Source organism: Pseudopipra pipra, chromosome 1 (genome assembly GCF_036250125.1).
Source record: "Pseudopipra pipra isolate bDixPip1 chromosome 1, bDixPip1.hap1, whole genome shotgun sequence".
Lineage (NCBI taxonomy): Eukaryota > Metazoa > Chordata > Aves > Passeriformes > Pipridae > Pseudopipra > Pseudopipra pipra.
In genome coordinates this window covers 144,604,696-144,620,670 of record NC_087549.1, presented here as the reverse complement: position 1 = coordinate 144,620,670, position 15,975 = coordinate 144,604,696, and the positions used below count along the sequence as shown (strand labels likewise).

Below are 15,975 nucleotides of genomic sequence, written 5' to 3'. Positions count from 1 at the left end.
CATCTAACTGATGTAAGAATTTATGTACTGGAGAGCCTGAATACACCCCATGACCCAGTTCAGGCCAAAGACAACACGGTGCTCTGGATGCACATGACATGTGGGTATCAGCTGTAGCAGAAAGGAGAAACAAGCAATTTCTGCATAAATTATGAGACACTTGGAGACAGATCCTTTTGGAGAAAAAAAAATCCTCCCTGTGATGTTACCTGGTGTTTGAGATGGTGAAAGGAGAGTAGGTGGGATGAGCAAAGAAATTATTTTAGATGCCACTCTTGTACCTGTGTTGAAAAATGTACAATGCATTGGAAAAATTTCTCTTCCACTATCTCTTCATGCTGGGAGTCAGTGAGGGGGGAGAGAAAGCTTGCCATCCCAAGGTTTCCAGCTGGAAATAGGTAATGAAAAATGGGTACTTGATCTCCCTTCAATCCCTCAAAATCGCAAACCCAACTACATCAAAAAACATGCACAGCAAGTGCTGTGGGGAAAAATGCTCCCTGCAGAAGCTGTGAGCAAACAGGTCTCACGTGGAAATCTTGACAAGGAGTCGAGGGAAGCTCAGAACTAAACTTCTGAAGGAGGGCGGTCCTTTCACTGTCACCAGTAGCTGGGATAGCTGCAGGTCTCTTAATGGGATTTTCTGAAAACCATAGATTTTGGCACCTGACAAGGGGATGAAAATGTTGGATTTCTTTATTTTTTGTAAGTATACAAATATATGTACGTTTCTATCCCACATCTTTGCAAAGTAAATTTTGAAAAGAAACAATTCATCTACTATGATCTTTTTTTCCACCCGTAGGTCCTTCAAGTTGATTCTTGGAAAAAATGGACCTCTAATGTCCCAAATTCTACAAAAGAACATGAGTTGTGGACTCCTTGACTTTCATTATTTCCTTATAGCCCATCTGCATGGATTTATTTTCAGGCTATGAGTCCAGATAATGCAGAATGTAACATTTCACCCTTAAACCCCCCAGTTATAATAAAGAGCAAACAATAATCATGATGGGTACAAGATGCAAAGAGATTAAATACAAGGCAGATGTTCAATCTTGTCTTTTCAGCTGAGATTATAAATGGTCTGAGCCTAAGAGAAAAATTCGGAGCCTGAATGTGAAGGTTTGCTAATTAATCAGTTATAATGGCATAGGGGATTAGAGAGCATGATTAAAACACACTGAAAGCAAGAAAGACAAAGGAGGTTAGAGAAGCAGCTCCGTCAACAGAGAAACATCTCTACACAAGCCAGTGAAAATGATGCGGCTCACAACAAACCTGTGCTTAAGAATTAAAAACCAACTACAACAACAAAAAGACAGTACTATGAATTAAATAAATTCCTAGAAATTTGCTCCAATGCTTATTTAAAAAAAAATACAGAGTTTGATCCCATCTCCTTATGAAGCGCAGGGCAGAACTTCCATTGAGTTCAGTCCTTTATATAAACATGCATGTAGGTTAATATGCATGTTGCTGCAACACATATTGGTGCACTAACATGCACAGTACTGGAGAGTCTGTGCTTAATTATATAAATAGAAATTGAATATAAACATATGTATTTGTGTCTTTGAAGTTCCATTAGTAACAAAACAACATAGAGAAATTATTAGCATTTTTACATTGTGATTTCAGTTTAAGTCAGATAGTGAAGTGCTACTGATACTTGTAAGGCATTCAACAGATGGGGAGTCTAGACTGATAACTTCTGTGCTAGGCAAGTGTATTTTTAAACCTCCTTTAATGTTAAATCTGATGCTGTGCTGTAGGGATGAGCTAAAGTGCTTTCCTGAGTGTGAAATTTTAACTTCCTTGTTTACTTTTTGAAACTCTAATTTGGCAGTGATTCACTACTGATAGTGCCAGTCAGCATGACCCCAACCCCTACAAAAATTATCATCAAGATCAGTCTTCACTGAAGAACACGAGACCACCAATATGAGAATGACCGACGGGATGAAGGTCTTATAGGGCCTGGTGCTCCGGAAAAAGAAAGATTCCCATCTAAAAGGGTAGGATCAGGCTCCTATTCTCTTCATCTTGATTCTGCTCTCAATCTTTCTCTCTTTTCTACTGGAAAGACTAAAGGAAATTGTGCTTTTGTTTGCAAATTCTCAACAATGTTGATGCATGCATGTTTGCTGAAATAACACCTATGCAACAAAAATTAATCTATAACCTTAACGGATGAAAGTGAACATTATACAAGTGAAGACAGAAAATATTTTTCTCTAGTTCTTTTCTAGCTTTGGAAAATTAATACAATAGTGATACCTCTTTAGAAATACTGCTGCTTACAATTTATGTAATTTTAAACAATATTACTAAGGTAGCATTTATTAGTGTGGTTTATTGCTTGCTTTGAGAGACCTGCATTTGTTCAAAGTATGAACTTATTCTAGATTTAAAATTGTAAAAGAAAAATAATGTAAAAACATAATGAAATCACCTTCAAATCTGCTTACATTCTCACTTTTCATACAAAATTATTTTCATCACAAAAATAATCCCCCAAATTTGTCTGAGATTATTCCAGCAAATCCCATGCCCAACAAATCCTAAAACATACTCCACCTGCTAGTGAAACTATCACAGTAATTGTCTGGGCTTTTATCTAATGAATATGCATTACAGCAGTCATAACAAAATTCTAACTTAATCTACATTACTGGGGAAAGTTTCTGAAACAAGCTGTTGCAGGGAAATTTATATAATATGTTGTCAACATTCAGCAGAGGCAAGCTGTCTGCTGGAAAGGGCTGATGGAAACAGTTTCCTATATTTGGTCAGGGAGATGTACTTTTGCTACCCTTAAGCCATGCTTTTGGCCATAGATGTGCTGAGAGCATCACATCTCCTGGTGCCTGTAGTATGCCTGCCCACCTGTACTTCATCCCTCTGCAAAGCCTGAGCTGACGATGACTGAAAAGTCTCTTTTTGCCATGTGGGTTTCTGTGAGTCATCCCCATCTCCTCTACAATGCACAGTCTCAGTGGTACCTGTTGGGGCACAGGGAAACGACAGATGGAATTCAGGTGACTGCCTGTACAAGGCCTGTGCATGAGTACATCTGCACACAGGTGTGTGCCTGACACCAGCGTATGCAACACTGTCGTGTGGGGCAAACCAACAAAAAGAAAGTTGTTGGAAACCAAGATTAGCAAGATTAACAAAATTAACCAAGGTTTACAGGCCACTCTTTCCAATCAACTGCCTGCATACCATGCTTACATTGCTTTTGCTATAATGGCCATTAAAATAATAGTCTCAGACTCTTACCTTTGCTTTTTGCTGTCTCCCATTTCTGCCTAAACAGCACAGGAAAAAGCTTTACGTGCCAGTGTCAGAGAAACATCTAGGCAGCTCAGGAAGTGGTAGCAAGATCAGTTTGGATATGCTAAGATAGAATGAGTCCTAAAAATATATATGCTGGCAATAAAGTGCATTATAAATTCTTTTGTACATAGAAAATTTTTAGGAAAATAATAGTAACTTCTCATCCAGTTTCTGATTCCACAAAAAAACCCCAAAGCACCTGCACATTTGTATGCAGATCTTGTTACTTATTATTTACTGCTTTTCCGAGCAGCAATAGAATGACTGAAGAAGTGATTTTGCTGAACCAAGGCCATACGTTACCCCAAAGACCTTTGATGATATATTGGTCCTATCCAGGCACCAATCTCACATATACTTTCATTTTCATAATTTGTATGAATAACAGCTGCTTCAATAGGTGAAGATACAAATAAGGAGAGTAAGATAATAAAAAGAAGGAGAGGAAAGAGATGGGCATTTTGGTAAAGTAGAAACACATTCAAAACATGAAAATATGTGATAAACATGGATTTTTAGGGTTACATACACTTTTATTTTATTTTTGGAGCCTTTGTGGTTACCTTTTTTATCACTAACAATAGATTGAGATGGCTGCTCTAGTGTGTAATTCATATTCCTGTTAAAACAGCACTCTACAAGACCCAACACTTGTTGCTGCTTGCTTTCAGTTAATTTTGGTGACTCTTTATGAGGGCTGTTGTATTTTGAAGCAAAATTAAAGTAATAATGCATAAGGAATAGATTTTATTTAATTATTTTTAACTTTTAGCACTACTTTCCTAGACTCAGAAACAAGTGCTTGGTGCTTTTTTCATCTTAAGAATTGTCTGCCACATTTTATTCAAAGAATAACTGTTAAAGAGTAGAGTGAATTTACAGTGGGTTTTAGAATAGTCTCATAGTCTTCCAAGAAGTTTGTGCATAAACAAAATTGATGAACTACAGGCAAGGTACAAATATAGGGGTTGTTACTGTGATTTTTAATGGAAATGAAGGTTATGAAATTTAGATAATATTTAATTCTTCTGAAATTCAATTATTCACCTAAAAGGATGAATCTCATTTAAAAAAAAAAAGGAAATCTGTAGTAGTTTCAATCAATTCCATAAGCAAAGTCTTATAACATCTGAAGGAAGTATTGTATGTTACAAAGCTGAAGTTACTCTGCAGACTTGTCAGCAATGTGCTGCTTAATACTGAAGAAAGAGTTGCCTTTTTAATACAAACTTTGCCACATAGAAACCTCACCCTCAGCATGTATAACAGGCCATTCCGGGTCAAATCAAAAGCCCTCCAGAAACTAAAGAGCAAACGTGATTTAACACCAAGGAAGACTCAGGTCCCATGCCTCTGTTTACATACAAATAGATAAATAAATAAAAAGCCCTCTTCTTTCCAACACCACCAGGCAGAGCTGCTTTGCAAACAACTGCACAGGCTGCCTTGCAGGCAGGGATTATACCTGCTCCTGCCTGCAAGCCCTGATGAGAGCGTGCAGCCTGGCACACTGATCACCTTGGAATGAGCAGCTCCCAGAGACCTTCCATGTCACACAAGTAATTCACAATGACGAACCCAAGCAAAGTGATCCAACTACAGATGTCATACAGCTACAGCAAAGATAGGTGCGAACTAGAACCAGGTTCATTTGAAACTTGAAACTGGAGCGAGAGGCTACTGAGTTTCTACCTGTTGTTAATTAATTCTGCAACAGATGTATTGACTGACTCAGTTTCCCTCTCTGTCTGTGAAAGTTAATAGCAACTTTTCATAAATAGTTTGAGCATGTACCCAGTATGATTACACTGATGCACTTCTATTAACTCTGGGCAATAAGAATCCTTGCTGTCTGGGATGAGTTGGAATTATCTGAAGAGAAGGATGATCTTAGCCACTGTCAGAGAAAAATACTCCAATGTGCCTTACATCAGGAAAGTATAAATTTAATAAGGAATTCACTGGTAGCCTTCAGGAAAATCTGACAAAACATCTTTGTCTAGGGCTTCTTACTCCACTTAAGCAGAATGTATCACCTGCTTAAAAATGTTTCTAGGCTAACCAATCTATAAAGCAGTGTTCTGTTAAACTACGTCTATTACAAACCAGACATCTAACTTCAAAAGGCTATTTCATTTCTGGCTACTCAAAAAACAATGTACATTTTTTTAAAATCCCTGCTTTATTTTTTTTTTTTTTTGACACCTAATAACCATTTTCTGGTAACTGGTAGTGTTAGTAACTTACTGCCTGCTTTTATCTTGCAGTTTATACCTTTGCAGTTTATACCTTGTGCTGTAATATGAAAAAAATACAAAATTCTTCTTTTTCTTTTTTTTTTAGCAAAATGAGTGCAGAGATAAAGTTTCATTTTAAAAGTATATAACAGGGTACAAGATAACCTAGAAAGATTAGCTTTTGACTTGTTCTGGCAGAACTGAAATGATTCACATTTATGCTTGAACACTGTATATTCCCTCTTCTTTCCGTGTAGGAAATCTAAAGAATTCGCACAGTGAAATTTTTTATTAAAAAAAAACCCCACATCATCAAATGACTTGTGTTCCTGGATTTCAGCTGGAGGCACAAAAAGTGCTCTTTGTGGACACAGCACCAGCTAAAGCAAACCTCTGTTGCACAGCTGTAAAAACTGATCATTATAAATGTGAATTGCAAACAAGTCAAGTACCTTGATTTTAGAAACAACAGAGTTTACAGATATGGATCAGATGCTTTAGCATAAATAAATTATAAACATGGATCAATCAATAATCTTTGAAGCAGTTGCAGCTGGAGGAAACCTGCTGTCAGTGAGAACATTCACTTTTTGTTCTGTTTCTTTTAAACTCCTAAATCCAAGAGCAGCAAGAGCTGAGTTCCAATTTAATTACTGCTCAACAATGAGGCAACGCCGACCACTGCGGCTCTGCCCTTGCTTCCCAAAATCATCATTCATATAGACATGTAAATAGCAATTCATGATTGGCATGAAGAAGGGAAACTACAACCTGGAAATCAGCTAATGAAAATTGATTTGAGATAAGTTTTGTTCCAGAATCCAAGAATACATAGGCATTTTGTCTGGTGGTTTGCGTCAGGGTTGCTGACATGGATGTAATATGGAGCATGATCTCAGAGTTGGCTTCTGCTCCCAGTTATGTTAGTCCTTCCATAACATTCAGCTGGAGAAAGATCAGCACATAAAGAAACTTAGGACCTTTTTGGTAAAGGTTTGGAGTTCCCCAACATTAGTATTACTGGCATAAGCACCGGTTTTCGCCATACTGAATTACCTAGCTACTCAAAAAACATGCCTACATGTAGAAGTATCCTAAAAAATCTGGCTTATAAGAACTTTCTTTTATTTCTTTCTTTCTCACTCAAAAAGAAAAAAAAAATTATAATTCTTGTGCAGTTGTACCTTTGTGATTTGTCCGTAAGATTACTGGTATTACACAGAGAAAGACCACACACAAATACTATAAGAATGTTTATACATATATTTTTTAAATTACAGTTTCATGCAGTATGGATAGATGGATGCGAATAAATACACAAATTATATGAGTGTATTTTGTTTTTACGTCTCTAAACAAAATACTTCAACGGAGTATAAAAATCCCTCATGTAAATATTTTTGAACTCTACAGGCTTTAAGACCCTTTGTCTAATATAACCTGGAGTTTATTACAGTCATTCACTTCATACAGCTAGACAGAAACAAAAGTCTGTATTTCACACAAAAATGTATATATGTACCTATGTATTAAGGCACAGACCCAAATTTATACAGCAACACAGTTCTGCCACCCTGACTCATACTGAGAAGTTTCAATTTCAATTTTACCCTGAGTAGGGGCAGCAGAATCAGGTGTTATGCCAAGGTAACTCATTATTACAGTTGGTTTGATAGCCACCATTTTATATTTGTTAAACCTCACTATTTAAGGAATAAATAGCCATTTCATAGTCTCTGAGAAGTGCTAAGAAGCAAGCAATTGCATAAAATCAGTTACGTGTAAATCTCTTTCTACAAAGATGGAGATAAAATATCTGTCAAATTCTACTTATTTCTTCCCACACTTCACAGCAGTTTTGACTCTTCACACTGATGTTTCATTAGCAGTTAGAGAAAGGTGATTCTGTTAATGATTTTGAACACCATTTCTCTTAATAGGAACAAGAAATGGGCAAAAAAATTTTCACACTTTAGCATGAAGTATTTTGCTGAAATCTACTTATTGCTCATACCTCATTCCAGAACTGCACATAAAATGCCACCAGCACGTACTGCAGGTTTCAGAAACAGCACTCACAAGTGGCACAACTCCAAAATCAGATGCAGTATTTGGTACAGCACTGGGACCAAACCTGAATCCAGCAGAAACACTTTCACAAACACAGACTATGGCTTGCAGGGGTAATCCCCAACATAATATTCATTTGATGACGATGCACTCACGATAGTACCCGTCATTTTTTTCTACTTAATAAATCATCACGTATTTGTAAAGTTTGTTTTCACCCCCCCCCTTTATTCCACCCTTTTGTTTCTTTTTTCAAGAGAATAAGAAATGGGGGGGTGAGAATTAATTTTTATTGTTATCCTCCTTACCTCACTACAACATCAAAGTAAAAACCTGGAAATCAGTCTCAATTTCAGTCTATTTTTACGTACACCAGGCAGGGCGTTGAGTGGGAATGGAGAGGAAGGAGGCTTAAAAAAGCTGTCAGGAATATTCTAATGAAGTGTTCCTGCCTTCCTCACAGCTGTGTTCCTGGTTTTGGGAGGCACAGAGCGGAGGGATCGCATCGCCACCGCTGTGAAGCCAAGCAGAAAGGCATCTCCTGAACCACTGCCATGCTACAGCTTCAGCTGGGGAAACAGGAGCGTGCAAAAAGCCTCACAGTGAACAGAAGCGATTAAACTGCTTACAAATCACCTTTCCACATAATCCAAGCAAGTCAGGAGTCAGATAATTTCCTGAAAAAGAGGATTCATATCTCATATTAAAAAAATTAAATCTTTCTTAATGTTTCCTACCTAAAACCAAAGCCTGCAGTCACTGAAGTGAGCATCAAACTTTGTAGCATGTGTCTCAGCTGAGCTAATCAAATACCTCAACTTCCTACATATAAGTTTTGTTTTTCCATACCCTGAAGGAACAAACTTCCCAGGGCAGCTACATACAGTCTCAACAGAAAAAGTCCTTCCATTCCTATTAAACATGCTGAAATTCTGCTTCCTTAAAGGCCTCTGTCTCTGTAAATAAAAAAAAAAAAAATCAGGAATAAATCAGAGCAGCTCATTTACCTTCTTTATAATGTTTCCATCTTTAATATGAGTTTACTATATTCTTTCTTACATTTATCTCCAAAGTAAACAATATAAATCTTATCAATTTTCTTCTACTGAAATTTTATACATTTCTAAACCCTTTTGCCATATGTCTCTGAATCCTCACTATTTCTAGTACACATTTGGGATCCAGATCAGCCAGAACGAAACAAAATATGCCCAGTGAAAACACACCTTTCATTCATTAATGTCACAGTAATATCTTCGATATTAGCCATCCTGCTCTTCACACACTCTGCCCTGCTCCACGCTCCCCTTCTTATCACGCTTTACTTGGCAGAGATTTTCATTAAACCATTCGTGGCAGTGTCCAGTCCTTAGTCTGGAGTGTGTATTGTTAAACTAGGGCCCAAAAATACATCCTTATGTTTCAAATCCATTGTAAGAAGTAAGAAATTCTAGACTGACTGAATGACAATAACTCCATCCATCTAATGCTTTCTGTTAAACCATTAAATTTGGCTATTTTATGACTCAGGGAGGGCTGCCTATTAGTACAGGTTGACAAGCTGCTTCCGCCAGTTAACAAAGCAGTCTTTTTAATATGTTATATATCACAATATGGTGTTAAAACTCCTCTGGGTTGGCTACTTAATTTCAAATTCATACAGAGGGAACAAAGGTCAGCTACAGCAGAAAGGTAACCATTTCATTTTACTATTGCAACCTACAAAATTTACAGGCAAAATGAGCGGTTTTATACAGAAAACCTCAAGTTCATCCAAGATGCTTTGAGAATGATCTATCTACTGATGCATATCAGCCTTTTTTGTCCGTATAACTAATCACTTACATGGAAAAAACACGACACTGCCTGAAAGGTTGTAGAGATAGTTAGTTGTAAACACAGGAATCAATTCAGGTTCATTACTACTCACAAAACCTATACAATATTGGCCAGCAGTAATTCAAAAGTAGTACAGTTAACAGAGATCAGACAGATACCCTCATGTTCGCTTTTTTAATGAGACTTGCTAAACTATAAGGTATTAGAGGAACCTAAGAAAACAGTTTGCACAGACCTTTAGTAATTTTGATATTTCACAAAACAATCTCATCTGTCCTGTAATTTTTAGTGCAGTATTTTCAATTTGTAGGGTATCACTTCAGAAAAGGTTACCTTTAAGTATTTTAAAAACTCCATTAATAGCACTTAAACAGGAACTCGTAAGCAAAGCTCTCCCCTTATGGGAGAATTTTACTACCAAAATCACTAAGGACAAGCTACAAAATTTTAAGCCATATGAAACAATTTCCGACAGTATGGTCCTTTGCCACTAGCGTTATATGCCTGCGTTTTGGCACTGAAGAAAGCAAAACGTCTGACAATTTCTGAGTTCAGAAATATAAAAATGGCATATACATCATTGTTCATGTAAGATGTGGTCACTATTCATACCGGTGCTTTTTCTACTTACATAATTAATACTTTTTTGAGATAAAGTTGACATATTTTATTCCTTAAAAGTAAAAGACATCATTTTATTGTCCTCACAATTACATGCTGTTGCTAGGAAGTTACAATTCTGCTATAACCTAATCATCTGCTATTTAGATATGGACTCATGAATCCCATATTTTTATTCTAAATTTAAGTTCAGTCATTGTAGCTAATGTCCTTGATGCTATCTCAAATTGCTGTCATTACACGGATCACCAGAAATTGGAGGTAATAGTAAAAAAGAAAAGGAAAAAGAAAGCTACCAAATTAGATGATGGATAAAGGTTCAATCAATTTAATTTTATCACCAAATCCAGTCCCTTCCTCTTGAGCTGTCAGGGCACAAGATAAGCGTAACACATCTTGAAGCACAACGCAATCCTTTTGTAGGGAAGGAGTTGTGTCCCTGAACCTCGCCAAGATGAAACACACTCATTTATTACTTTGGCATTGCAGGATGATGAAGAACCAAGCTGGTTTGCTCCCTTCATCTACAGTACAATCTTTCTATTTCATTAATTTTTCATGGAATTTCATTTCACAATCGTTTTGCCTCTCTCACCAATTTGCTGCCCTTATTTAGTTTATTCTGTCAACTCTTATTTCGTGTCCCATTGTATCCGCAGCGACCTCAGCCATGGTTTTCTACCACATCAGGGATACCTGATGCCCTCTCCTGTTTCCAGTAATTAACTTTATTCATTAGCTCTATAAAAAGCATTACAAATAAGGTGACTTATTTGTTGTCTTGTACTGGAAAATCACTCAGAATGGGTATATATCCAATCACCCATTTCATACTTACTGTCTATATGTTGATTTCTAAAATGATGCTGCTGAAAGGCTGCTGAAGTGTAGCTGTTTTAGTATTATCAGTAAATGGCAACTCTGCTTTTGTTTGATCTACTTGTAATCACTTATCTGGGAAAACAAGCCATGTTTTCAAAATCTATACCACAGGCTATGAAATCGGCACAAGCCGTGCTGAGGCCGCTGTGCTGAGTTCTGCCAGTACTCTGCCATATTCCAAAGTCCTGCAGAAAACACAAGAACCCAAAAACGCAGTAACTGCCTATAAAAACCTAAAAGTTTTAAATGGATCACTCTAAAATATTAGGCATAGTTTTCTAACCTCTGGTCATTTTGTACGCATTGTTAAAAAAAAACCCAAAACAACAAAAACAACAAAACCCAAAAAAACCCCCATAAAACCAACCAAATGAACAGAGAGACAGAAAAATATAAAATATCTATTACTGCTCCTGCATGGAATTAGTATGCAGATGATCTCATAAGCATCTGTATTTATTTTTCATTAGGTCTTTGAAAAATGAAGATACTTACTTCCCACTAGGAGTTATCACACTTATTTTCTAAATGACAATGAAAATATTTCTACCTGTACTAATTTATCAAATAGCTCTGAGTATTCATATTTTAGCTTTTTAGCACACATCCTGCATAGGGTGTAAAACTGAGTGAAATCACTCTGCAAATATATGCTTGGAATATGACATTCATTGCATGGACATTTATTGTTAAGTCTTCAAGGCAGGATCTTTACACTGAAAAGGTTGTGGGATTTCATAAGTATAAAAATAAGATGCATGCAAATTAATTATTGGACGATGATATTGTACAGTGGAATCATACTCAGTGTCCTACACTTTTCAGTGCTTGATTTGCATATACAGAAATCATCTCTCTCTCTGATTCTTGCAGCACATATTTATTGTTGGTTTTTTAGGCTAAATGCACAAGGAAATTCAGCTATTCAGAGAACACTGTTTGCTTTCCTTGCTTGAACTTGCTTTCTGCCCCCAGGAAACTCCTAAAACAGAGCATCCAGGTATAAAAGAAATGGAGTGAAGTTCTTATTATAAAAGAAACAGAGCGAAGTGCTTATACCCAGACACAGTAATTTATAATTCACACTAACCAGAACAAAAAATATAACTGAGAAGATGGAAAATAAATCAGATGAGGATAAGCAACACTATTAAATAGAAAATAATAATTGTTTCTACTACTGCACATTACTATATATTCTATCAGGTGGCGTCTCAACCTGGTTTTAGGCACAGTTCATATGTAACGTGTAATAAAATATATTAAGTTGTATAAATAATTTGTTGAGTCCATCTCCTTAAGGATTGGGGATTTGACAGATAATTTCCTTTCCTTACTCTGTCTAATAATTTAAATTTAACACCATAGTGAATTTCTTTGTCTACAAGTGTCCATAGATATCTCTCTTTGTGTATGTGTAAACATATATGTCTAGATATACTTTAAAGCATCTACTAAAAGCATTCCCGCTATAAAGAACAAAGTGTGTGCTGGAGAATATTTAAAGGCAAGTGTCTTTGGTCTAACTCTCTGCAAAGATTTTTCACAATTTAGTAAATAGATCAAACCTGCAAAAGAGTGGGGCCCACAATCATTCTCATAAAGACACAGTAATTTACAAGCCTAATAAACGTTGCCTTGACTAGTTTGCAGGATAGTCTGTTAAACAACACCTTTTCATTTGATGCCATCAGAAAAAAAAAAAAAAGCAGAAATATATGTTCAGTAAATAAAGTAACATAATAGTAAAATCCAACAGGTTTTATACTGGGTGTGCCTAAGTTATACGATTTTTTTTTTTTGCCAGCACAAATTTAGATGAATGTGTATATTTATGAATATATACTGCGATTATATAGAAAAGAAAATAAAAATAATACCAACACAAGCCTGTAATTAGTATACTAACCAACTACATTATTTGAAAAGTGATTACAATAGCACATTTGGAAGAATAAACAATGAACTCTTCAAGTGCACATTCTTATTGGTATTGGTCAGTCAAGCACTTTCTGGAATATCATTCACCTCCAGCCGTGCATTCTGCAAATAGCTGTCAGCTACTAAGTTATAGTGGAGCAACTTTTTATTGTTTTGTTTATTTTTTTTAAAGACATTCAACTTTCACCTTGTTTTGGCAAAACAGAGCAAGAAAGGATGCATCAGAAAAGTCTTATTGAAAGATCCTCACTTTTATCTGCTTCTTAGAAACTAAATTAACAGTTATAATTTACCTGTATAACAAAGCACCTTTCCTCCATTGCAGAGATTAATGGATTACTCTTTTTTCCCAGCCAAGTAGCTAAAGCTAGACTAAGTTTGGAATTCCCTAGAAAAGTAGTTTTGCTAAAACAAATCAGCACATAAAAAGTCTGCAGAGCACAACTTGAGTACAAGGAAATTTAAAGGGACTGACTAGGGGAGCTCTCTCTTTCTTAGCATTTTAAAAATTATTCCTTAATGCAGAATAAAAGGCAGCCTTCTCACCAAGTGTTAAACGTCCAGAGTAACAAGTCAAGGTTGCACATTTACTTGAACTCCTGATATATCTGTGCGTCTGTTGTTTCTACTTGTTCGCAGGTTACTCTTTGTTACTATGATTTTGAATGTAGAGAGTTCACGAATGAAAAAGTGACAATCAAATGATACAGTCTTGAATTTAGCATTTGACTGTTTTTTACTAGTTACTATACAAAAGCGGTTTTGCCACCTTTCTGAAAAGTTATTAAATACCACACTTACGGGCTTTAACATAATCAATAATTAAGAGACACTTAGCTAATTGCACCTACAAGTTAGGTTTTCTAGACTCAGAAAGAGAAACAGAGTATCCAGAGCATCAGCTTGCGAGCTAGCTGACTAAAACTTGTGTGAGTACCACATAAAGATGACAATTACAGATTAGGTTATATTTACTGCTTAGACATGCACTCGTACTTTGCATCTCTGCAGTCGAATGCCTTGCAGCTGGGCATCTCTGGCACTCTGCTCTTTGTAGCAGTTTATTTTACTTTTAAGTGCTCACAGCCTGTTAACTTCGGCTTTTGCAGGCAAACCATTAAAAATCAGGCAGTAGTGTGCCATCCCTTCTACAGGAGAAAGCAGACAACCTTGCGAAGAGCTGTTATCTAGGGCATATTCCCTGTCTGCAATGACACCCTGTTGCTTCACTTTTCCTGCTTATGGCAAATTAGCGCCTTCCTAACCAGGATTTACTTAGGGACAGGGAACAGCACCGAAACAGAAAAACTTGGTGGGCCTCGTCTAAAAAATTAAAAAAGCAGTAGTTTGGTGGGCGCGACAGCCCCAAAGGGCTCCGCGTCGCGCTCTGCTCGGGCGGCGGCACCTCCTGCCCGCGGGCACCGGAGGCTCGGAGGGAGGCTGATGGCACCTGATGGCAGAGCCGGGGCTGGTGGAGCCCCGGGACAGCTCCGCTGCACCGCCCTGCCTTGGACGGGGCCTGCCAACCCTCCCCGCCGGCACCCCCGTGGGGTTCAGCCTCGGTCCGACACAACGAGGGGAGGGGAGCGGGCTCTGCCCGGCCGCGGGGACAGCGGGGGCCCCTCTCGACCCCGCTGGTGGCGGGGAAGGCACTGCCCGCCCCGCCTCGGCCGTCGGGGCAGCGCAGGGCTAGTGCCGGCGAGTGCCGGGCACACTGACAATAAACCCGGGAGCAGCCGATGCTGTGCAGGAGGCAGGCAGCGAGAGTGGGAAAAGGAAGAAAAAAAAAAAAAAAAAGAAGACAAAAAACCCGCCTCTCTTACCTTTCCTCTTTGATCTCCTCCTCCTCCTTCTCTTGGACTTGCATCTCAGCTGCCCGCTCGGTCCTCCCGACGCCCTGCCGCTGCCCAGGACGGATGTCATGCCGGTACCTCAGCGAGCAGCACCGCGCCGAGGTGTTCTCCTCCCTCGGAGTTTCTCCTCTTTTCTGGAGGCGGCTTTTATAGGGCGGTGGGTCGGGCCGGCGGGGCTGTGGCGGGGCTGTGGCGGGGCTGTGCCTCGGCTCCGCTCGGCGCTGCCGCCGCCGCGAGAGGGTCGCGCCTCCGCCCCGACGTGCCGGGCCCGGCCGGGGCGATGCCCGGGGGCGCCGCCGCGGCTCTGCCGGCCCCGTGCCCACTTTTTGCACCTCTGCGAGTTGCTGGGCACCGGCCGCTTTGAAGACGATGGTGTGGGGGTGGGAGGGGGGGGCGAGGGGGGCGGATTTGCTGCTGCAAAGTCTCCCGCAGCCCAATCGCTCCCGCCGCCCGGCGCTGACATCAGCTCCGCCAGCCCTCGCCCCCAAACTCCTCTCCCCCGGGGCTGCCGGCTGTGCCCGGCTCCCGGGAGAAAGCGAGGGAGAATGGCCATGGAGGGAATGAAAACATCCTGCCCCTTCGTCGAGGAAAAGCCGGAGGGGCAGCTTGCAAGAAGGGAGGCTGCAGGCAGGATTTCAAGCCTGTTCTTTTTTTTTTTTTTTGTCTGCGTTAGACCATGTGGACACTGAACACTCCGCTTTCACATACACAGAAATGCCTCTGCTGTCCTCCCCAACCACACAGTTATTAACTAGTTCACTAATTGCGATGCTTATTATTCCCAGAGAAAGAACATGAGTTACTGTTGAAGGATCCCTGTGTCAACAAACCTTATGCAAGAGGATAAGTGTAGAGATTCCCCTTGAATCTCCAGTTATTTTTAAGGTACGTGCTCTGTTACATTCACGATCAAGGGCAAAAGCTCTGTGAAAAGAGGAGCGTGTTGTCGCTCAGACTCATACATTAACACTCTGCAGTGCCTCATTTAGGCAACTGTGCAATTAAAGTGTCGGGAGCAGAGGGGCTTTTACAGAGAGGAAAGATGACAACAGCATTCCTCTGAAAAGCTTGACTACAAAGCATTATATGTTCATTACAAAAAGCCAGGATACACAACAGATAAGATACTGCTTTAAGTTACAAGGGACCTACCACTTCGTCCTTAGTTATTATATCATTTAAACACACAT

General features: G+C 39.0%; 1 protein-coding gene across 1 annotated transcript in view; it reads right to left on the bottom strand.

The window, feature by feature from the left end:
* The window catches only part of ADARB2 (adenosine deaminase RNA specific B2 (inactive)), a 305,072-nt gene extending 289,725 nt beyond the window's left edge, over positions 1-15,347 (bottom strand). The window contains exon 1 of the mRNA XM_064637618.1: positions 14,756-15,347. Within this exon, the coding sequence (XP_064493688.1) occupies positions 14,756-14,855 (100 nt within the window). The 5' untranslated portion in view covers positions 14,856-15,347. The remainder of the gene's footprint in view (positions 1-14,755) is intronic.
* Between the last annotated feature and the right edge of the window lie 628 nt (positions 15,348-15,975).